Source organism: Artemia franciscana, chromosome 7 (genome assembly GCF_032884065.1).
Source record: "Artemia franciscana chromosome 7, ASM3288406v1, whole genome shotgun sequence".
NCBI classification, from domain to species: domain Eukaryota; kingdom Metazoa; phylum Arthropoda; class Branchiopoda; order Anostraca; family Artemiidae; genus Artemia; species Artemia franciscana.
In genome coordinates, this window is record NC_088869.1 from 36,540,446 (window position 1) to 36,566,180 (window position 25,735).

General features: G+C 36.3%; 2 protein-coding genes across 3 annotated transcripts in view; one reads left to right on the forward strand and one right to left on the reverse strand.

Moving 5' to 3' along the window:
• LOC136029220 (peptidylprolyl isomerase domain and WD repeat-containing protein 1-like) overlaps window positions 1-25,735 on the forward strand; it is a 76,794-nt gene that overhangs the window by 7,639 nt on the left and 43,420 nt on the right. For both annotated transcript variants that reach the window (XM_065707427.1, XM_065707426.1), the window contains exons 2-3: window positions 14,506-14,764; window positions 17,795-17,991. In XM_065707427.1, the coding sequence (XP_065563499.1) occupies window positions 14,541-14,764; window positions 17,795-17,991 (421 nt within the window). In that variant the 5' untranslated portion in view covers window positions 14,506-14,540. The remainder of the gene's footprint in view (window positions 1-14,505; window positions 14,765-17,794; window positions 17,992-25,735) is intronic.
• On the reverse strand, window positions 9,064-12,853 carry LOC136029679 (uncharacterized). The gene is made up of 2 exons (XM_065708182.1): window positions 10,888-12,853; window positions 9,064-9,125 (listed from the first exon to the last, which is right to left on the reverse strand). Exons 1-2 carry the CDS (start codon window positions 12,851-12,853, stop codon window positions 9,064-9,066), a joined length of 2,028 nt encoding a protein of 675 aa, XP_065564254.1.

Genomic DNA, 25,735 nt, shown 5'->3' on the forward strand with positions numbered 1-25,735 from the left:
GACGGGAAGGCAATTTTTTGCACAATCTTTGGGGTCTTTTTTGTGGATTGCTGTGATATAGGATGTTTTTCATTCAGACAGCAGTTCTCCATTATGTAGGTACAGCTGGTAGAGTCTACACAGGGGAGAACTGAGAACATTTTGGCCTTCCTTTAGGAGTCTTGGGTTGTATCCCATCTGATCCCTTGGATTTGTTAACATCAAGTTTATCAAGGCTAGATTAGACCATTTCTACAGTAATTGACAATTTATGGTGGGGTTGGGTTACGCCATTATGTTTGAGGTCAGTAATTGTGTGATGGTTAGAATTTTTAGGAAAAACATGTCTCCAGACAGATTTGTGGTTTGCCTGGATATCTGTGGCAAGCTTCTCCTCATGTTTAGACTTCAGTTTCCTAAGTACATTGAGGTGAGGCTCCAAGCCTTTGCATACCTCTGCCAATTTTTTGGTGTTTTTTTCTTGTTGTACCTTTTCCATGCTCTAGCTTTCGTGTTGATTATTCTCTTTGCAGCCTTTGTGAGGAATGGAGACGTTTGGCTGTTTTTAGTAGATGACGTGGGAGTGATTTTTCTCAGTTGATAGGAGTGCTTCCTTAACATTTGTCCATGATATGTTAATATCAGAAATGATGAGTTCTGACCAATTTACTGAATCTAGTTCCTTCTTTATTGCTTGAAAGTCAATAAAAGTTTGAGGACGAAGATTAAGATGCAGACGACTATTCAAGGAAAATATAGAATGGATGACTGAGTCGTCGCTGTTGCCAACTGGAGGAAGAAATTCATTTCTGATGAAGGAATCTGGATCCCTCAAAATTATGAGATCCAACAAGGAAGGATTCTGGTCGCCATGATGTCTTTTTGACTTATCAACTGTTTGATGAAGGAAGTTATCAGATCGACAAGACACAAATGGTGAATCTCCCCATCAACCTACTCCATTAATGGGAAGTTGAAATCACCAGTAATTATCAAATCATATACAACTGTTGGTGATACTGAGGATGCCATTTCATCAATGATTGTTTTAAGATATATTTTGCAATTGTCAAGACTGGGTGCACCAGGACTTCTATCTATACACCCAATACGGATGTTTTATTTTAATTTTTTTGAAGAGAAATATCAAGCCATAAACTTTCCACCCAGGGTACATTAAAAATTAAATGATCAATAAGACTAACAGGAAGCCTTCTGTGACATAGAAACCAACTCCTTTTCTGCAGTTTGGCTGCCTCAGATTGGTGAAGCACTGAAATCTAGAGATCTGCAACAAACTTTCTGTAACAGTTATAGTAGTAAATTTTGGCAGAATTTCCAACTCAGCAATATCTGCTTGTTCATCTTTTAAGAGCACTTGGATATTTATAAGTTTATTTGTAAAAGAATCAACGTTGCTAGAGATGGCACGCAGGGTACTATTGTTCCGATACTTACATGACCTGTTGTCCAGTGACCAAATTTGACAAAGGTGGTGTAAAGGTTAATTCAGAAACGGCACTAAGGAAGCTCGAGTTGTTTGATTTATCACATGAAAAGAAAAGTTCACTAAGTTTATTTTCAAAAGAAGATACACTAGGATAAACACATATTAAGTTAAAACTTTTAGGACATGTTGAGGGGATGCTCTAAAGAGGTTGGAGGGCTGCCAGTTCTGCTCATATGCCCTCTTTAACTGCCCTGTATCCAAAAATATTCAATCAAATTTTTTAAATAGCCATTTTGTTTAAAATAATCTAATGGTCAAATATTTAGCAATATCTAGGGAATGGCTAACAGTATTAAGTTGAAACTTACAAGATATTTTACGGAGGTGTTAAAAAGTGATTGGAGGGCTTCAAGCCATGCCTCCCATTTTAGGGTCCCCCTCTCCATAACTTTGATCAAAATTTTGAAGTGATATTATTCAATAGGTAAAAGGTCTAGAAACTATGCCGTTGGGGATGCAACGCAATAATTTTTTTACTATTTAATGAGCCTATATAGCCAGTTTAAGGAAAAAAGTTTAAAGAGCACAAGTACTAAGCCCATGAACATGCCACAATTTTTACCTTTAAATGCTTTTAACAAGTTAAATAAAAAATTGGCTTTACCCATTTGAAATAAATAGACTTAAGAAAAAATGAAAACTTTTACAAACCAGACCAATGAAACTAGATTGATTATTAGAAACCCACTGGCATTAAACCAAAATATATCAATCGAAAATTCTAAATAGCCATTTTGTTCAAAATAATCTAATGGTCAAATATTTAGCAATGTCTAGGGGATGGCTAACAGTATTAAGTTGAAACTTACGGGGTATTTTGGGAGAGGCGTTAAAAAGTGATTGGAGGGCTACAAGCCCTGCTTTCCCTTTTTAGATTCCCCCTCTCCATAACTATGATCAAAATTTTGAAGTGATGTTGTTCAATAGGTAGAAGATCTAGAAACTATGCCTTTGGGGGTGCAATGCAATATTTTTTTATTTGTTTTTACTATTTTAATGAGCCCATTTGGCCAGTTTAAGGAAGAAAGTGTGAAGAGCACAAGTACTATGCCCAATAACATGACACACCTTTTCTCAAAAATTTGGTCCCTGTATAATTTTTTTAAGGTTTCAGTGAAAAGGGTATTTAAAAATATGCTTTGTTACACCAAAGAGCAAATGATAATTTGGCTTTTAAGGGTTTTAGGGGAAATGTCCTGCTTATTAGCAGGAATAGATGTTTCAGCTCCACCGCTCATAGGCGACTTTTTTTTATTTAATCGAGTTTCTGTTTTTTTTTTAATTGATATATATTTTATACACATTAAAAGCAGTAATTTTGACTAACAAGTGTTACTAATAATAGTGGTTAATGTTAACTTAATAGTAAAACCAGGGTAGACTAGCAGTAGTTGCAGTGGGAATAGTCATGGTAGGATTAGCTGTAGGCTACAATGATTTTGGTTTGCAATATTAGCATCAGATTTTTAATCAACAACCACACAAGTTTTTAAATGTCAAGTTTGATTTGAATCAAACACTACGTACTTAGGCTACTGATTATTTTTTGACACTAGACTTCTATATTACAAAACTGGTCTTATATTTTCACAAGTCTTTAAATGCCAAATTTGATTTGAATCAAACACTACGTACTTAGGCAACTGATTATTTTTTGACACTCGACTTCAGTTTTGAAAAACTGGTCTCACATTTTCAAGATCATAGAAGATATCATAATTCTTTCAATAAAAACTTTATTGAGAATTAAATACTATTTGTGAAACCCACACTTATCTTATTTTGATTTTGGACTTACTTGTTCCAAGATTAGTCTCAGATTTCTACTTGCCAAGCTCACAAATTCTTGATTAACAGCTTGGTAGTCGGCTAATCTAACATAATTTGTGAAATATGTACGTAGTGTCATTTGGCTTGTGAGAGTTGCACTGCAATCTTAATGACTTCTGATGAAGAACATTTACTCATTTGGTACCATTCCCTATATAAACCACTAATAATTGCAAGTTTAAATATGTGAAATATATCTGTACCACAAAAGTTTGGACTGAGTAAGGCAATTGATCTATGGGGCCTTTTTTAGGCTGTCTAAACAAGCAAACTGTATTTCCTTGCACAACTCTGACTCTTCATAAGGTCAAATATTTCAACCAAAACTATTCCTTTTACAATTATTTTTTTTTGGTAAGTACTCTTACCGTCAATACTAATGCTACTTTTTTATGATTAATAATCATATACAACTGTCATGAATAGAACTTCATGAACCAAAATTGCTGTTATTGAGAAATAGAAAACTGTGTCAATTGAAAAATAAGCACAAATTAATCTTCATAAAGAAAAAGACGAGTTTTCCCATTAAAAAATTAAATTGAATTTCAAGCTTAGAATTAGTAGAAACTAGCCTATAGGAAGTCAAAGCTTAAAAACAGAAATAACCACAAATGAAGAGATGAAACATAAAACAAACAGAGATTCAACAGACAAAAAAGGCAAACTAAAACCACAAAAAATTGCTATAGATAATTGTGGCGTAGTGTGTAATTGTTTTTTTTTTTTTAGGCTAGAGTGTCAATGTGCTTTACTCGAAACAACATATTTATTTTGAAGTCCATATATTTGTAACAATTAGTTTTTTTTATTCCTCTAACTAGCAGCAGAGCTTGTTGGACAAACGGCACAAAAAAAAAGATAAAAAAATGTCTTTTGTGAGGATTAAAAACCTACTGACTAAACTAAACTTAGTGTGACATGATTGTTTTCAGATTGGTGATTGGCTGGAAGTTACAGACAATATTAATTACATTTCTCTAGTGTATATGCTTATGTCCGACTATGTAAGTTAAAAGTAAAGTATAAAGTAAAAAAAAAAGTATGCTATTTACCATAAAATTTAGTATACACCTGGACATAACAAAACATGAAATAAATTTTCAACCTTTTCTGTAATTTTCTTTATATCCTTTCAGATATGTAAAATACCGCTTGGCTAGCTTCAACTTAGTTTTTAGTAAAATCCCCATTTGAGCCTTTTTGGGGATTTAATTTGTGGAAATACCAAACTTCAGTTGTGGTAAAAACTTATCAACATAAAACATTTATGACAGTCATTTTAGTTTTATTGTTTAAAATACACCTTTATTTTTCTCATTCTTTTCTTATTTTTAAGTTCATTAACAGAAAGTATCCATAAAACTTGGTCTGGATATTTTGGGTTGAAATCTGTGGTAAAAAATAATAAAAAAAGATATATTGACATTGCTAAAACACAAAAAGTTTCAGCCCAAGTACTTAGTTTTTTAGGAGGAAAGGGGATGTGCTTTGGGGATTGTTGACATTTTCAGTTTTCAGAGGACAAATATACTAATTATTTTTGGACAAGATCGATATGCCTCAACTCTCAAATTCTTGGTTCTCAGAACGTGATCATATCCTTAGTTTTGTTCTGACATATTATTTAAAAAAAATATGGTTTGACCTAAAAAAATTGCTATAAAGATTATTCTTTCACTACCCGACTAAAAAATATGTGCTGATTCCAAATCTGAAAGTTTGTCGCTCTAACTCTTTCACAAATTTAAGTTTTATTAGGTTGAGGGTGAATTTTTTTAATGTTAAGAATGCCACTCCGGAAATACAATTCCGAATTTGGGACGTAGTTTAGGGGTTTGATTTAACATCCTTACATACACTTGATCATTACAGCAACTTGGACTGAGGAGGGAGAGGGTGAGGTAGTCTCTGAGGCAAATTTGCGGCTTGAGGAATTTTCGTGTCTCTGATTCTTGGTTTGAAAATTGTACTTTCTAACTGATGCTGGTAAAAGTTTGCAGCAGATACAGAGGTAGATTTGAGGTACAAGAATTAGATTTTACCTAAAACGACGATTGTCCCTGGGCAGAATAATATTTCGCGTGTCAAATACTTAATGTTTTCTTTGATTGATTAATGTTTTCCTCTTTTCTCTGAGGATTCTTCCAACCAATTTTAATTCAAGTTCTTCAAATTTCAGATGGGCGATTCTTTTCTAGAATGATGATTTGTTTAATCCGTAAGAAAGAAACACTCGAGGCAGACGATAAAGTTGTTTTAGCTGAAGTAGGTGCAAGAAGTATAAACGAATCAAGTAAAAAGCGAAACCAAACTGATGTGACGGTTGTTGTGGAGGATTGTTTTCACAAGTCATGACAAAAAGTTTTTACACAAATGCAAAGACCATTGACCAGCACTTGCGATGCTTATTCATGCAAAATGAGTCCCAGAGGAGGAGTTCATATCGCCTGATAAAACAATTCGATTTTAAAATCGATTGTTTATTTTGTTCGAGTGGAGCTGTTTCTGAGAAGACTCACAAGAAGGAAAACAGCTTTCGCGTTCACAGAATAGAGTTCGGTGAGATACTGGTGGGACTTTGTCAAAAGCGAAATGATCACTAGTCTGAGAAAGTTCACGGCCGAATTCTAGCAGCAAATTTAGATCTGCATGCAGTAGATGTTGTATGCCACAAAACATGTTGCTGCAAATTTGCATCTGGCAAGAATCTCCCTTCGAAATATGCGGGATATCCGACTGACAGACTCAGAAAAAAGAGAGGTAGGAAAGTAAACACGAATCAAAAGCAAGCATTTGAAGAGGTGATGCGGTTCTTTGAAGCGAATGAGGACGAGCAGTTAGCAGTTCGTGTTCGGTTAATATGATGAGTGAGTTTCTCGATGGTTCGGAAGAGCCTCTATATAGCCAATTTTGCACGAAGAAGCTCGTCAAGGAGAGGTTTGGTTATGGAGTAGTGAATACAGAGATCGATGGTAAGGCTAGTGTTGTCATATTGAGGCCCACGGCTCATGCTATACTGCAAAACTTTTACGCACAAACAAATAACAGTGACGAAAACCAGAAGAAAAAGAACATTATTAATGTGGCTGCTAAGCTGTTGAAGAACGATAAAAATGTGTCATTCAAGATGTGACTTGAGTATGCTAAGATGGACAACCTGAAAAATTCTGAAGAAAACTTGAACTACCTGCCACAGATTCTGAAGTTCTTCCTGGAGAACTTGACCTGGAGAACATGAAGTTCTTCATGGGCAAAGATACTAAACTGAAAATAGCTGCCATTGGCTAAAGTATCACGCAAGCCACTTGACCTAGGGCCATTATACCTCCTCTTCAAGTAGGACTCATAGTTAAGGTTCATCACTAGCAAGAATTCCGCAGTATAGTTGATAATCTCAGCGCTATGGGCTTCTTTTCATCCTACTACGAGATCATTTTGTTCATGGGCAAAGATACTAAACTGAAAATAGCTGCCATTGGCTAAAGTATCACGCAAGCCACTTGACCTTGGGCCATTATACCTCCTCTTCAAGTAGGACTCATAGTTAAGGTTCATCACTAGCAAGAATTCCGCAGTATAGTTGATAATCTCAGCGCTATGGGCTTCTTTTCATCCTACTACGAGATCATTTTGTTTTTAGCGAAATTTTTCAGGGTCTGCAAACATCAAAATACAGGGTGTTGCAAGGCAAGTTCTATATACATCACGTTGCTGACAATGCGGATTGCAACGTAAGGATTATCGATGGACACAACACCATCCACACTATGGGACTGTTAGTTGCGGTAGTAATAACTATTCTTTCCTACATAAATTCAAGTAGCAAGCCTTCCATCGTATATCGGGAACTACTGAGACTTTTTACAACAGATCCTTCGCGCAATTTGAATCTTTGATGGAAGATGTCAAGACTGTTTCGCATCCCCATCCCAAGTTGGCAAGGGATACTAGAGACCATTTTTTTTTTCAATGAACCATCAGTATACCCTGGAAAGATTTCGGTGATCTTTATGCTGATGATTGATTCTAGCCCAAATGATCCTACTTGTGTTTATACTACTCTTCATTTCTTGAATGCCCAGTGTAAAAAAAACGGCACAACCGGTTCTGACATTCGATCAACCACTTTACTGGAAAGCATTGAATATCATTGAGACTGAATCAATAGGAAGTCCTTTGAAGCGCCTAGTTTTACTCTTGGGACAGTTTCACGCTAGAATGAGCTTCTTAGCTGCCATTTTACATCTGATGCAAGCTTCTGGTTTGCAGGAAATCTTGGAACTGATATAAGCACCAAATGTCGCTCAGTAGATTCTCGCCGGAAAAGCGTATTCTCGGGCTATCAGAGCCCACGTTATTGTTGATTGGGCCCTGAATACCTTACTAGCGGCAGAAATGTACAATGTTGGCCCGACTGCGAATTTTGATCAGATCGATCTTTGCAACAGTTCAGACGAGCTTAAAGGTTTTCACTCAGCATTTTTTGGTGTCTTAGAAGGATGCATTGAAGTTAAGGAGCTAGAGCAAGAGCCATCCACTAATGCGTTTGCAAGCAAGCTCGAGTCCGGACATCACGGACTTTGAAGCTTTGGATCGATTTTTATATGAATGCTGTTGGTTTACTGATGTCTTCATTTGTGGCAGAAAGAGCAGGCAGCTCGGACCTTCACCTCTACACTGGTGAATAGATGCTTCGGTTCTTCACATCTTCGAACCATCACTTTTGCGCGAAGTCCTGTAGAATCTGTCTTCAAATAATGACCGACCTTAAAGAAACAAATCCTCAGGTGTTCAACGAATTTAATGGCGGCAATTTTGTGATACGGCATCCGACATATTTTGGGCAGGTCTTTCTTCTGATTTGGTCGTAGAATAAGTATTAATGCCCTCTCTAAAAACTAGTGGAAGTATAACACGTAGAAAGGGTATGAGCGAGTTGCAGTGGCTAACATGGCTTTTATCCGTTCCTTCGCTGGCTGCTGTCAGATCTACACTCTAAGAACTCACAGGCGTAACATTTAAGAATAGTCAGCAGTACAAAGACTCTGGGGCGACAAGAATGGAGCGTGACTTTAAAGATGTTGAAAAGGATGTCCACTTTCTCTTAGATTTTCCACCTTTTACAAAGGAACCATTTCTCAGGAATATAGTAACTGGCGAGGTTGAGAGTGAGCAGGTAGAAGTAGACAAGGCTATACCAATAGATGGGAAAATCCTGTATGATATAACAGGAAAAGACGCAAACATTTACACTTTCAAGAAGAAAGCAACTGCTATTACTATGAGAGTGAAAAATAACCTGAAGCCAGCAGCGGAAAAGCCTACCGTTGACCCCGCTTTGAGGTATCAAAGACTGGTTACTGCTGCAAAGAGTTCAGATGACGAACTCCAGACGTTTTTCATATACGAACTCTGTTTCGCGCCACCTTTGTTATTTGACCGGAATGGTCTCCATCGGTTGGCGGACAAAACAGCACTTGGCAATGCGATATGGCGCGAAGCTAAAGGTCTGCAACCAAAGACAGATTGCGTAATTAAAAGCTCGGATGAACCTCAGTATGTACTTGATGGTGGGGCCCTTCTACATCGTTTGCCTTGGGAGAAATGCAGCATGTACGCGGATATCTTTATACTGTACTTGGATGCGATTTGACTTCGCGAATTTATGACATAAAAAAATCTACACCACTGAACCACGCGAAAAGAAAAACTTCTAGGATATCGCCAGACTATTCCTAGATTCAGCTTCTACAAAAGACTTCTACAAAAGCTGGAGAAAAAGCCATGCTTATTTTATTTAAGGCTGCAGAAAATGAAACAAGTCTTGATCAGTTCCACTATAGGAAATTCTTCGAAAAAGTGAGAAGTTCTGGGAAGTATGTAGAGGCAAAAACACTCCCACCGACAAGCGATTTTTGCAAGTATCATTCGCTCTGAGTATATTTCCAAGAAGAAGCGTCGAAAAATGTTTAGTGTTGACTGGGTTCTTTGTAGTTTGGCTTGATTGTTAGAAAGGAAAACTGTGATCTGTGTATTCAGATAGATCACCGACACCGTCCTCCCTTCTCTCAATGTCTCACTGTAATTACAAGAGCGATTGTTCGACGCTGCGATGTTCTTTCAAAAAGCATGGCTTAAAGTGTACCTGGGCTTGTGGCAATTGGAACAAACTGTTCTAACTGCGAAACAGTTAGTGCCGGAAACCTTGAGGACGATGGTAGCAAAGAAGAAGATCAAATTTTTGAATTGCTTAGCCACTATCCAATGAATCTCTGTATTACTGTGATTTTTATCTGCCTTAAGTAATCGATCTCTGTGTTGCATTATATCTGAGTGTATTGATCTCTTTTTTGGAACTAGTGTTTCGTCTCAGCTCATGGAAGCTCTTTGACAAAATGTTTTTTTTTGTTGCCAAATATGCGTTTCATCTTCTCCTCCTCCTCCTCCTCATTCTTACACACTTTTACAAAACTAAGGTTCGTGGCATACTGAACTTTAACTGGACCCAGTCGTGGTTGTTACCAAGGTGCGAGGCTGCGAACGTTTTACCATAGGCTAAGTTTAATATACACCTGCAGGCTGAACCTCTCCCCCAACCTCACTCTCTCTCAAAGCTTTAAGCCCCAAACATTTCTTTTGACTTTAAACATTTAGTTTCACGTTCATCAGCAAAAAAGAGCGTAGAAATGACATATTTTATTACAATTGCTGGTATTTACTCAATCAACAATTTTCGCCTCAACCTTAAATGCAACCTAAAAAACTCAAATTTGTGAAAAAGATAAAGCGGTAAACTTTTGAGATTCGGAATCAGCACGTATTTTTTGATCGGGTAGTGAAAGAATCATTCGCGTAGCAATTTGTTCGTGATAGACACCTTTTTTTCACAAGTTTCTTAGACTATATATAGATAATAATAATAATTAATAATAATTTATTTCTTACCCACTTACAGAAGGGAAAAAGTGGAGTACAAGGAGAAATAAAAAATAACACAAAATACAAGAAAAAGAAATAAGTAGTAGTAGTAGTAGTAGACAGGTTTAATAGCAAAAACTTGACAGCTGTTGCTGATTTGTGTTTTTTTACAACATATTCAAAATCAAGCTACACTTGTAAATGTAAATAAAACTATAAATATTAACTCTTATTATACATTTTGACGAAAACCGGGACGAAAGAATTACCATATCGGTTTGTTCTTGTTTTAACGGGAACTAACTTATCTTGCTTTCTCGTTCTTGATGGTAGAGGTTGATCAGGTAGAATGTCACAGTGCTGAGATTTAGAAAGCAAGTACTTTCCGAAACTCATTATCAGAGTTTCCTACCGGTTTTGGAGTGACGGCAGTCCTAGCACTTCCAGATCCTTTTCGTAGGGGATGTCACGGCGGCCCAAGATGATCGATACCGCTCGCTTCTGAACCGATTCAAGCTCCTGACAAAGATACACTGTTCTCAGTGCTGAGGGCACCCAAACAGGACACGCATATTCCAGAATGGGGCGGACATATGCTATGTATGCATACTTAATACTCTCTGTGCTTGCACTGAACCTACGCATACCGTTTAAAGTCTGTAGACTAGCGTTTGCACTTTTAACCACGTTTTCAATATGTGTGGCAAAGCTGAAGTCATTGGAAAAAGTAACTCCAAGGATCTTGATACTGTTTGCTAGAGGGAATGGAACATTTGGCTCCATAACATCACTTTTTAGCGGGTTAAAGCGCACTATCTTCGACTTGTTCACATTAATCTCAAGATTTAGCTCCGCGCACTCTTTTGTGAAAACACTGAAAAAATTTGAACTGAACTGAGGCGTCACAACTCCGTTTTGTACTAAATATTTCAGGATAAATGACAGGTCATCCACGAACTTGTAGCGGTCGTCATAGTCAGCTATGAGGAAGTTAATTACAGACAAGAATACAATAGCTGCAAGCTTAGTGCCCTGAGGGGCTCCACAGGTGGATGAGGACCATTCGGAATTGGTGTCACCTTCGTAGAGAGCAAACACACGATGCATCCTCTGACTGAGAAAGTCCAACACGAGCGTAAGAGTCTTTTTCTTAGCCCCCATTAGCTTGAGATTAAGGGCAGCTACAATGTGATTGATTAGATCAAATGCCTTTCGGAAATCTATGGCACCAAGGTCTACAAAACTGTGACCTTTTTCCACCCACTTAAGGAGACTATCGTACATCCTCACTAGGTACACTGAGGTATTACAGTCTTTCAGTCCGCCGTATTGTCTCTGGTCGATAGATCCCTGGATTTGATCAAGTAAGGCCCTCATGATAAAGGTCTCGGCCACTTTCGCCAGGCATGGTGTTTGCGAAATAGGTCTAAGTTCGTCACAGCTCTTAGGGTTGGTAACCTTCGGAATTACTCTAACGGAAGCTTTCTTCCAAACAGCTGGAAAGATCCCCATACGAAAGCAAAGGTTTATCAGCACTGAGAGTGGTTTCGCAATGAAAGGGGCGTATTCTCGAATCAGTTTGGGTGGAAGTTCGTCTGGATAAGCTGAACAGTTTACTTTCACCTTCATCAGGGTCTTATAGGTTGTCATCTCATCGATAACAACTTCACCTTCATCTGCACAGGAGTCAAGTATTTCAGACTTCTGGGCTTGTGTCGGAGAAGGAAATGAGGTCCAGATGCGGGTGAAATATTGAGTTACCTCATCAGCAGTTGTGTAAGTTCCGTCAGGGTGGCTTATTTTTATGTTGTTATGAATGGACTTGCCAGTGATTTGCTTGACCGCTCTATGCCATTTCCCGGGGTTAGTGTGCCTAAGACTGTCCGAAAATTTCTCACGCCCGTAATCTTTCTTCGCACTTCTCGTGAGAGAGGTAATGTGATTTCGCAATTTTTTCGCATTTTGCAAATCTCCTTCTTGGTAAAGCTTGCACTTTTTTCGGATTGGTTTCTTGATTTGAGGGGTTATCCAGGGTTTATCACTTTCACATCTAGTGAAAGTCTTTTCAGGAAAAAACTCGAGGTATTTGGCATGGAGAACTTCGTTGAACAGTTGGCATTTTTTATCGAGGCTTTTGTCTCCTGACACTTCTGGAAAAGGGTAAGTAGCTATCCATCGACCATAGGTGCAAATTGCTGAATCAGTAAGCGGACGATACTTGACACGCTTAATTTTAGGTTTGGGTATTGAAGAGGCAGCTGACCAGAGCACAACGTTATGATCAGAACAGGCAAGCGACCCAAGGGATTCAGGGGTTTGGTAATATGTCTTACAGTTGGTCAGGATTAAATCAAGTATGCTGCCAGATTCATGTGTTGGAAAATTTACAACCTGCTTGAGGGAAAGGCATGATGCTAGCCAGCTTTTCTTGGTTTGGTTAAAGTCGACAGTATTTTGGAGGTATGTGACAAGATCACGGCGGTTTTTAGCACTTTCAGAGTAGTAGATTGAAGCAAAGATAATGCATGAGTAAGCACGCGGCATGGCCGATGGTTTGCACCAAACCCACACAGCCTCATGTTCAGTGCTTTCAAGTTCACGTAGCTCCTTCATTGGGATATCTTCACGTACGTAAAGGGCTACTCCACCGCCTAGTCTCTGGTCACCAAGAGCTTGTCTTGCAAGTCGTCAGCATAAGCTAAGTATGATACGTCTGTAAATCCTGTAAAACAAGAACTACATATACAGCATACAAAGCATTTTCAATAGAAGCATTAAAGATATGAGGAGAGAGACCCCCTTCTTTGTCTAACTCCGCGCTTCAAACGAATCAAACGAGTCGCCAATCCCTTTTGTGATTCCGTAGGACTTCCTTTCCAGAACCTTCACATCCGATCTACGCAAGACCGATCGGGCTGAATCGCAAAAGCCGCTTGCCGCAACGCTGTCAATATTCACTATTATTCTGTCTCCAGAGGTGTCTTCGTGATAATGATTGTCGCTTGATTTGTTACAACTGGAATAGAAGCAGCACCGTCCCCTGGTAATCCTGGGAAGTGGAGATCATAAGCAGTCATCTTATCTTTAATTTGCAGTAAGGTCTGTTGAAAAGTATTAATTTTTGCCGAGAGCTTAGAGTAGGCTACTGCAGGCAAACACGGAACCTCTGTGGGGGGTTCCAAGTTTATAATAAATTTGGAAAGGTTTATTATAGGAATGAATAACTTCTTTTTAAAACTAGCTGTAAGTAAACATTTTTCAAGCTATTGTTAAAGCAAGATGTAGTATTCTAGTTCAAAATACAAAACTGTATTCTCAACTAGAGGCTTTTGCAAAAAGTTTAAACATATGGTCAAAAAGCCAATTGTCAAGAAGGGAGATAAGATATTTTGACTAGGGACCTGGGCTTTTGTCTACCTTTGCCTTACAGAATCTACAAGATACCACCATCAAGAACCTGCAGAAGTACTGACTTAAGTTTTGCTACTTCAACTAAGAAAATCATCAACAGGCGTTCTTTGTACAGGAATTGATTATGAAATTTACTTTGGGGATTGTTAGTTTTTGCTTTTAGAAGCTTCTGTGTGTTATTGCACAGTTTTTACTTGTCTGGCCATTGCGGGTTGTGGAGGACAAAAAGATATGTATTTTTTCGGAGAGGGAAGGTCATAGCACAAAGAGCAGCATTTTAGGCAATGATTTAAGGAAAAAGTCCCTGCCGTCCCTATTTGCAGTAAAGCTCATATACTATACAAAATGAATTCTGCAACCGCTGAGATATGATCACCCCTAGCAGAATAATTGTGTTCATTAAAATGCAGATAGGAATGGAGAATCAGTCTAGGACAAAGATTCTTCTTTGTGTGTGAAGCTTCAAAAGTAAATTTCTGGTCCCCTACTTTTTAGAATCTTCCAGGATATGGATACTTTCGACCTATGTTATTTAAGGTAGTCACCCCTTAATTGCAAGTATTCTTGGAATTTCCATAGATATTCATTTTTTTTTTTTTTTGTACAGATTCCCTTTGTCTTCAAAGACGTCCTACATTCACCTAAAAATGAATTGTTTGGAAATATGGTGATAGGAAGAAACTTTCTTTTTTCCCCTCTAACTACCAGTTTTTGGGTTTTACTTGTCATAACATGAGTGTCATTATCATTGTCTTTCTGTAATTTATGTTTACTATGCATAATCAATCACTGGATGGCTGTGGAGCAACAAATGCTCAAGATTAATATACTGCTGATGTATGATCTACTTTCAGGTGAAATCAATACTTTTTGTATAGCACAAGAAATAATGGATCATCAAAAGAACTCAATATTAAATGACGACGAAAATGGACAAAATTATGAGACTGAAGAAGAATTTATTGGGCCTCTACCTACTGAGGCTGAACCTCCTGCCAAAAAGAAAAAGGTTTTGAAATTTGAGAGTATCTATCTAGACAACCTTCCATCATCAGAAATGTATGAAAAGAGCTATATGCACAGAGATGTTGTGACGCACTTAGTTCTGACAAGGTTGCTCCTTAGTTTTTTCCTATATCTTTCTGTGATAATATTAATTTTATCGTATGTTTTGTGACAATCTGCTAAATGGTGACTAGTAGTGAGAGAAATGGAGGCTAGAAGTATAGAATATTAAAATAGAAACGATGAAAGAGTTGGAATGTATCATTAAACTTTAATCATACGTTTGCGAAAAAGATTGAAAAACAGAGATCTATGTGGTATAACTTTTTTTTTCTTAGTCTTTATTCTGGCTAAAGAAACTGTAACTATTATTTTTGAGAACAAAAGATTTACACTTATAGATAGGAGGAAAAATTGTAATGTCAGTACCCGAAGAATAACGGAATTTACTTAAACTGCCATGATGGTATAGGAAACTGATAATTAACTATGTTCTGTAAAAAATAAATGAAGAAAAAACTAGTTGCTTGTGTTCGTGGTAATTTCCAGCATCTTGTTGCTCGCCTAATCACAAAAAGAATCTCTGTTTGAATTTAATTCGAACCACATCAACGTCTCCAGAGACCTTAGAGATACATTTATGCAAAATTTTACACATTGACTAAAGTTAAAGACACATTCTTAGAAGATAAAGTCAAAGTTTGCTACCCTGATACATAAACTTGCCCACCTTTTCAGGGGGTGGCTTTCAAAGCATTACTATGTAAAAGTCAAGCTTTGGGGCAAAGACTGGGAAGTCAAGGTGGGCGGCATTTCCCCTTTGCTTTAGAAAAAGCTTCAATGTGGTATTGAAAACGGACAAAATAAAGAAGAAAGTTTTCAAATGACCAATAAAACTTAAAATGAACTGACATTGCCCTGTAGGTGGGGGCTTCCGCCATCCTAAACGACAACCGTTCGTGATAATGAACTAAAACTGAAAAGTGACTCATGTTAATAGTAGCCTAGGTCTAACCAAACTTAGGAAAAAAAAAAGGTTTTTAACAACATATGCTGAAAAGAATATACATTTAATGGTAATTCAGTTCATGAAAATTCATTACCTTTAAAGATACCCATCAAAGGATATTGCCATAAATAAGTTTGCACAATTTCAGAATAAAAAGGACACTAGTCCCCCTTTAAATTAATCTCATCTTTTTGACAATTATACTGTTGGATTCTGGATGCTTAAAGACTATAAAACAGAATTTTCATGACACTTAACCACATTATTTTATGTTTTTCATACACATGGATCCGTGTTTGTCTATTCTAAAACGTTTAGACACAACTTTCAGCCCTCTCAGGTGCGATAAAAGTTCTTTAGTTAATAGTAGTGTAACTGCAATCAAGGAAATTTTATTCAATTTTCTTGATTTTTATTCAATTTTATTCAATTTCGTTTGGTCTTGATGTAAAGAAGATTCACTATCTAATTGTCGTGTGGAACAGCACTGACGCTTTTGTAGTTATCTTTTGTTGTATTGTCTTCTGTATTCCATGATTCAATTACGGTAAAGGAAGGTTGTTGATCATTTTTTTTTTATATGGAGATCCTAAAAACGAGCAACAAAATTTTCTCTGAATTTTGGAAATTTTTAGATTTGGAAGTTGACAAAAAGAAAAGAAACCAAGAATTTTTTCTAGCCTTCTAAGTAGTATGAACAAGATGCAAAACAAATAAATTTTTCTTAAAATAACTTTGAAGGTAGTCCAGGGCATCAATTGTTTGGGATGCTATCTTAATCAGACTTCTGTTCCTAAAACGAAATATCGAAAGTACGAAACAAAAATCGTTCAGCTTTAAACATGCAGGTTTTACTGAAAGAAACACAAATGGTAATATTTTTCAAGTTTTCACTTTGAACGTAATTCCTTTTATATCATTCTTAATTTTTTATATCATTCTGCGTTTTCACCTGCTTCTTTGCATTTACTGTCAGAAATATTTTCTGTCAGTTGAGGATATATTTTTCAGTAATTTTTTGGTTTTGTACGAAAGTTGGAAAGCATATACTTGATTTCCTATCAGCAAAGAATGATCATACAAAAACGCAGAAAAGATGCTACTGTATGTTTCTCTCTCGGGAGTCATAGCAAGACATGAAACGTCGAAGCAAATCTTTATTAATGTGATGTTTGTCATCTTTGAGATTTTGATCATTATCTGCCATGCAATTTAAGCCATGAATAGAGTTTTAGTTCCTGAGCATGTTTCATTTGAAACGATATCGAATGGGCTCAGTGAGCTGTGAACTGTTTGTAGTAGCACCCGTGTATCTTGTGATGAGATGAACATTTTTGATGCTGTATTCCGTTAGACCCCAAATTGAACCATTGCCTCTAGTCTCTCAGTTGTTGTTGAAATGAAACACTTTAAGATTCAACTCAGATTCTTATAATTTCTCAAATACCAATTCCACAGTTTTTACACTCGGGATCTGATGTGTATCTAGAGAGGGGGATGGGGTCTCCGAAGACCTATTCATTTTCTTATTCGTTCTTTTAAATACCAAATGAATTATATGTACTTACTACTTTGACTAATTTGCAACCCTTAAAAAAAACAAAAAACAACTAATGACTCTCCTGGTATTAATTTAGAGGGTCTTAATACGTAAGTGCAAATTATCTCAAAATACTCTTTTGCTTTTGAAATCCTTTTTCGTGTGATGCTAAATTTTAATAGGAGGAATAAAAATATTATTCCAGATGCTGGATGAGGGAGAATGAAAATGGAGCGCGTTGGACCAGGAGTTTCTGAAATCGCCAAATTTATTACGTTATCTTTTCTCGTTTATTTTTTTACGAAATGGGAAAATTTTTTTTCAGACATTCTGCTTTGTAACCTCAAAAAAGGAGAGGCTGGGAGCAAAAATATTTCTTTCAGTTTATTATTTACTCTTTGGGAATGTCCACTGAATGTTTAGCAGATAATTGTTTATCTATAACAAACACAATAATAACAAAAACAATATCCCTTTGGGATATTGTTTTTGTTATTGTTATTTTATGAAAAATAAAAGATGTATTGCCCTGAAATGACGCTATAATCTTCAAATCTAGCACAAACTAAGCAGTCTGTATTTCTTTTAGGACAGATTTCTTAATAACTGGTAGTTGTGATGGGCATGTGAAATTTTGGAAAAAAATGGAAGAAGGGATTGAATTTGTAAAACACTTTCGTGCACATTTGGGCAGTGTCCAAGATTTAGTTGCTGATGCTGGCGGAAAATACCTTGCCTCTGTGTCATCTGACAAGTCTCTAAAAGTGTTTGATGTTGTCAACTTTGGTGAGTTTTCTGTTCAATTTTGAATTCCTTATTATTCTGTGTTTCTCTTAGGCAAGATCGTGATTTGGGAGAAAAAGAAGAAGTTTAGTATTGTTTTTTTTATTTATTGAGAAATTAAACGCAAAAAAGGGATGCAAGAGTGAAAACGATTCAAGAAAGTCCAGACTGCCGTTATTCCAAAAATAAATTTTTTGACTGTATATCATAGACAACACAATAGCTTAAACACTTTCCATAAGTGCCCCCCCCCCTTCCACGCATCTTTTTCCACAAAGACATCAGATGAAAATTTTTAGATAGCCTTCTTGTTCAGCATATTTGAAAGGTCCATTAACTGTGCCTCTGTGAATATGCCCCCCCCCACATTCCTTGGAGCAAAGGCTGTAAGTTATTACATTTCACCCGCTGTTTACCTGTTGCATTTGTTATCCGAAAAGGGGGCTTGTTTGACCTTTTTTATCGAAAAATACTAAGGGCATTCACGTGAAGCTTTTAGGGAATGTTAAGAGGAGTGTTAAAGTAGCTCAAAACACATTATGTGCATGTGGGTTGTCAAAGGGACGTATCTCAGGAATAACTTAGGTGATTAAGTTGGAATTTTCAGGGAATGATGGTCTATTGAACAAAAGGTAATATGTGGTCGCTACTTTTACTGCTATTACTAATACAACCACCACGACTACTACTATTAATATTTTTGCGAGTGCTACTCAGTGGCATAATTTCGTCAAAATCCTGAGGGGGAGGGGGGGGGGTTAAAGTTGGAGCCAATTTTCCCAAATCAAATGAAAATGACAGTGAAAACTAAAAATTGAGTCATATGTTACCATAAAGGCAAAGATATTCTAAAGAAGACTGACCTATTTCTCTGGATGCTTGAACAATACTGTCTTATCTTAGTTTTGAAAAGATTTTTTGCAGAAACTAAATTTCAGCTGGGGGGGGTAAACTGAGGTCTGGGGAAGGGTCCTAAAGGAGGTAGTATCCCCACTGCCCTGTAGAAAATTACGCCTTTTCTGCTACTAAGGCTGGTTAAATTAAGGTGAAAGCTTCAGGAAATGTTGAGGGGGAAGTTGAATTAAATTAAAACAAACTATGTGCACATCGGTTCTCAAAGCCTGCATCAGCAATATCTTAGGAACAGCTTAGCGTATTATATTGAAACTTCCAGGGCATGATGCGGGAGATATTCAACTGACCAAAGGGCAATGTGAGGGAAAAGTGTTACAGGGAAAAAAATTTCCCTTGAAAATAAAACTGATTACCCTATTCTGTTCCTAAGACATTCCATCTATACTATCTTAACAACTTGAATGCACTGACACCCTTCTGATTTAGTTCAATAATTAGAGCTGAAGTAGTAAGAGTAGTAGCCCTGAAAGTTTTAGTTTAATAAGTTAACCTCTGTTGTTCTTGACATATTGCTGTGACGTCTTAGTGACAACCAGCATGCACTTAGTACCTTTTGATTTACTTTTAAAGCAACAAAAACTTTCCCTGAAAGTTCCAGTCCTAAGATACCCTGCCTAGATAACTTTACACCCTGGTCTATTTTGACGACCTGGATGCACTTAAACTATTTTGATAGAGAATTATAACGAGTTAAAAACGAAAGTGAAAAACATAGAAATGCGCGGTTAGAAGATATGCAACAGCGAAAATCACAACGAGGCCAAAATGAAAATGAAGCACAAAGAAATATGTGGTTAGAATACTTGTGACAACGGCAATTACAACGAGTGAAAAAAAAAGGTGAAGAGCAAAGAAAAATGTGGTTAGAAGATAAGTAGTAGCGAAAATTACAACGAGTCAAAAACGAAAGTGAAGAAAACAGAAATGAAGAACAAAGGAATATGCGGTCAGAAGATATGCGCCAGCGAGAATCCTGACGTGTCAAAAACGAAAGTGAAGAACAAAGAACTATACGGTTGGAAGATATGCAACAACGACAATCACAACGAATAAAAACGAATGTGACACTTCATGACCTAAAACTAAAAACGACGTGATGGTTATGCTGATGCGTAATTAAAGAATCAAATATATACAAGCCTGCCGCGAGAGTGAAGAACAAAGAAATATGGGGCTACAAGACATGCGACAACGAGGATCAGAACGAACCAAAAACGAAAATGAAGAACAAAGAAATCTGCGGTTTGAGGATATGCGACAGCGAATATCACAGCGAGTCGAAACGAAATTTAAGAACAATGAAATATGCGACTAGAAGATATGCGACAATGACAATCATAACAAATAAATATATATATATATATATATATATATATATATATATATATATATATATATATATATATATATATATATATATATATATATATATATATATATATATATCATGAAAAGAGAAATCACCAATGCAACAGCACAAATACAAAAAAAAAAAAAAAAAAAAAAAAAAAAAAAAAAAAAAAAAAAAAAAAAAAAAAGACAGAAGGAGAAAAGGAAGACTGTTTTCCTAAATTAGTGATTAATATAGACCAGCACTTGAATGAGGCCTTAACCCTACTCATCCATACAATCACATAGGTCAAACAGCATAGCCATACACAATCAACCATAAAGAATAATCCATGGACAGGCAGTCATGTCGTCAATAAGTATAAGTCGTCATTTACCAAACAATAGAAAAAATAATATAGACAAATAATTCAGAGGCAATAACCCAACACAAGGGCTCATCAGAAGAATACACTGGCCTATATAGGGTTTCGCCACTTTAAATTCTCTACCCAGCACAGTGTTGTGGCTACCACAGAATATCCATGGCATCCCCGTGTCAGGTATCACCCCCCAAAAAAAAAAAAATATATATATATATATATATATATATATATATATATATATATATATATATATATATATATATATATATATATATATATATATATATTCCTTTGGGACTGGCTTAAAATTAAAATTGTACCACGCATTGACATCCGACAGTTTGGTAATTTAAAAAAAACCTCCACCACCCATTACCTTGTACACTTGATTCACACGATCCTAAGTGAACTAGAGAAACCAAATGTTTGGCTAAACCTGGTTTTAGTCGATTTCCAAAAAGCGTTTGACTTAGTTGACCAAACTATCCTAATTCGTTTACTACATGATAACTTTGAAATTGACCCACAATTAGTAAATATTGTTATATCGTTCCTTTCAGACAGATCACAAGTTGTAAAATATAAAAATACCTTTTCTAACCCCCTCCCTAGGTACTGTGGAATACCTCAAGGAACCTTATTGGGACCACTATTATTTCTTGTCGTAATTAACGAAATTGGCAAGGAATTCCCCCAAAGATGGAAATATGTTGATGACTTGTCGATCCTTGAAGTATGTCATAGGAATATTAAAAGTGACCCCGTTGAAATCCTAAACCAATGTTCGGATGAATCCAAGAATCTAAATATGACAGTAAATCCCACTAAATCACAGATAATGACAATCAACTTCTTGAAATCTACTTTTGCTTTTTGCGATCCGATCCCAAGCGAAATGCTAGTGAAACATGTTAAGCTTCTTGGTGTCACAATTTCTAATGATCTTAACTGGGATACACATGTTTCCAACATTGTTAAACAAGCAAATGTTTCACTATCCATTTTTAAGCTACTAAACAAATTTAATTGTCCTAAGATACATTCCCTCCGTGTTTACTCATCCTGTATCAGGCCGTTATTGGAATATGCATGTCCGGTCTGCCACTTTCAAATGAACTTAGTGACAAAATTGAGCCGGTCCAAAAGCGTTCGCTCAGAATAATTTACAAAGAAGACAAAATTCCATACTCCTTCCTCCTTAAAGCTGCGCGCATTACCACCTTAAAAGAAAGGAGGGAAAAAATTTGCCTGCTTTTCGCTAAATCAGTCATTTCCAATCCCCGTACTGAGGACTTACTCCCTGATCTTCACAATCCCATTAGACTCCGACTCCGCCGGTCAGCCTCCTTAGCAATCCCAACTTATTCTCCGATCCATGCTGTTACAGAAAGGTTTCGCAAAAGTTTTATACCCTTTATTCTGGAACACCTTAATAATAATTCGTGATTATGCAATTGCCTAATTCCCCTTTTCCTCTATTGCCGTTTTTATTGTGTTTTTTTTATTTTACTGCAATGTTCTTGTAATTTAATTGTTAAGTTTACTGATTTGCCCTTTACCTTTGATTTTGCTTTTTAAATTCCTTTTAATTTTAAGTGTTTGACTTAACGTACTGTTTTGATTTTTTTTTTTTTTTTTTTTTTTTTTTTAGCTTTTACTTGACATATAAAGCGAATTCGGCTCTATAGAGCTTGTGATAGTCTTTTGCAAATAAATATTATCTTATATATATATATATATATATATATATATATATATATATATATATATATATATATATATATATATATATATATATATATATATATATATATATATATATATATATATATATATATATATATATATATATATATATATATATATATATATATATATATATATTACCCACAAACATACAAACATATAAACAGTGGAGTACAGAGAAAAAAAATTAATAAAGAAAGTAAAACAAAAGTACACGCGACTCAACAATAGCAAGCACAGTAAAGTTAATGTAACAAAGAAAACAGTGTAATAAAATAGATTAACAGATCAGTGGAATAGACGAAGTAAAGCTGCATTGATAACAAGAAATATTTACAAACACAGTATAGACCACCGCTCATGTTTCAGATTCATCGTGATCATCATTTATTTTTAACCCACAAAGATAACACTATGGAGAAAAGAAAAAGCAAACAAAGAACACAAAAGATACATAAATAGCAAGAGAAAATACAACTAAACTAGAAAGATAACTTATAAGAAGAAAAAGATTATGGACATAGCATAGGTGGGACATAGCGAGAAAGCCGATTTTGGGCGGCCAAGTATGGATCAACAATGCCATATCTTTCACTAATCCAAGAGTTTCTAGTCTAGGGTAGTAGGCCTAACAAGAACTTACAAAACGATAAAAGCATGACCGGATGGTACGCTTATTCCGATCGGTTAACAAAGCCCAAAACAGGGAAAGACCAATAACGTGTGGCTGCACCAGCGCATTGAAAAGCCTTGCTCTGATATATCTATTATAATTTGTCTTGGCAGATATGAGTAGACCATAAGATATATATATATATATATATATATATATATATATATATATATATATATATATATATATATATATATATATATATATATATATATATATATATGTATATATATATGTATATATATATATATATATATATATATATATATACATATATATATATATATATATATATATATATATATATATATATATATATATATATATATATATATATATATATATATATATATATATATATATATATATATTGTATATTGTATTATTTCCGCGCATATATATGTATTTATTTATTTGTGCCCGCTTATAACAAAAATGAGGAAAAAGCGGACTACACAATAAAAAAAAGAAAAAGAGAGAGAAAAAACATAGCTGACGCTAAAACTTAATTCCTGTAACCACGTAAATAGTTGAGCCAGCGGTGAATCGTATAGCTTGTTGAGAGATCGCATGGAAGCTCTAAGCTTCATGTCCATCGCTTTAGTTGACGGATTTAATATTCTGTATATATATGAGATCTCCGCGTTAGAGAAACTGAGTGGAAGTCCCAGCAAAAATTTGGCGTATCGGTAATTAGTGCTCCGTATTTTTGACGCTGGTTGAGGGACAACATTTCCCACAAGGACGATACATACCAAATAATTTGAGAGACAACGACATTGAAAAGTTTTGAAATAACAAAACGATTGAATGACTTCTTACATTTGACTGTTTATCCATAAGCCGATCGAGTAAATCTACAGATTGAATCGGTCAACAGGCCTTTAGTGGATCTAAGCGTCTGGCCGTAAGTGATACCAAGGTATTTTAAAGACTGGGACTGCTGGATTTACTATCGATGACATTAACCTCTGCCGAATTAGCACCGTTAAAAACTGTAAATTCTTTCCTTTTTAATATTTACCCGTAGTCCTCTTCTTCTATATAGGGTCACTATGAGTTGAAGATCCTTTTGTAAACCCCTTAGCGTGCTGCTTAAGAACGACAAATCTTTTGCATATGAAATAAAACTGCGATCTACGCCCTCTGTAAAAAAAAGGTCCCTCGAATGAGTCTAGTTATGGAATAAATTGCAGAATTGAACATGATGGAGCTTATAGCAGACCCTTGTTGAACTCCTTTAGAAAGCTTAATGGGTTCAGAAAGCTTTTTCTACGGTGTCCAGTGATTTTTTCCCGTCCCAAAACAAGACGGATGTGCGTATGGGAGCACCAATCATGGAGAGCTTGGATATTGTTGGTATCTACGCTTGAATCTAAGAGGCAGCAGAGTACTTGGACGATTGATTCGAAGGCAGTAGCGATCTCGATGCTGCAGACAAACAATGGCTTTGGACGATCGATTCGAAGGCAGTAGCGATCTCGATGCTGCAGACAAACAATGGCTTTTTGGTTATAGATGTAACTGTTATTATTCTCTTTAGTAGCCTATGGGCGTGTCCACAGCCCAATCCATTTCTGAATCCAAGCTGGTTGTCTCCCATCGGAGCATGTGAAATAATATGAGGCTGCAGTACTTTCTCAAAAACTTTGCGACGAAACTGTGATTGGCCTGTAACTTTTAAAAAGCAGTGGATCTTTATTCTTTTTAAGGATATTGGATGTGAGGCCACCGTGAAAGTTGGCAGGTGCGAGTCCCTGCTCAATGCACATTTGGAACAGTAAGGCTAAATACTCATAAAGACGTTTTGCTCCATGTTGTAAGTGTCTCGGAGTGATCCCATTGAGCCCCAGAGACTTGTTCTTTTTCAATGTTTTACAATTGTTTCAACATGCCATTTAGAAATAATGACCGCAGTGCGGCGGAGTTTTGAGCTACCTGTTTGTCTTTCTAGCTTAAACCTGAAAGTGGAGTTCAGCACATTGGGTGATGGCGCGAACATATGCTTGCAATAATTTGCCAAACTTTCATCAGAAATGGGACTCTGCATATCAGTGTCAGCCCTGTTTGATTGTAATTTCTTCCACAGGATATTTGGGTCATTTTTGCAATCATTTGACAATTTCTCCATTTATTGTGCTTGCATGTCCTTGATAATACGGTTGAATTCTTTTTGGCATACCGAAAGCACTGAAAAACCATCCCAGAGTGGGGGTTGTCGCAATCCCTCCACAATTGACTCCTTAATTTGGATCTCTTCTTAATGAACTTGACAAGTGGGTTATACCATCCTTTGTTGCAAGTGTTGGGATACTCTTTTGCCACTGACACAGAGGTTGATTTTGCCACCTTCGTCGAGTGTACGATTTCGGAACAGAAGATATTCAAAGCTATTGTGTCTTCACATTGACCTTGAGCAAGCAGGTGGAGCGGTACTTTAATTTTAGCAAGCGTCGAATAAAGGATATTTTTGCACAAGGATTGATCTACTCTGTGCCAATCATTCTTTATGAATCATGGTCGAACGGACTTGCGGATCGAGAATGGTACTAATCAGCTAATTCCAAGACGATCGCTACCGTTGTGCTCAGAGTGCACAACTGCTTTCATCCCCGTCCGGTAGTAGGAAATTCATAAAATAGTGATTGATATCTCATATGGCCAGGGATGCGCTGTAAACACAAATAAATGACTGCGA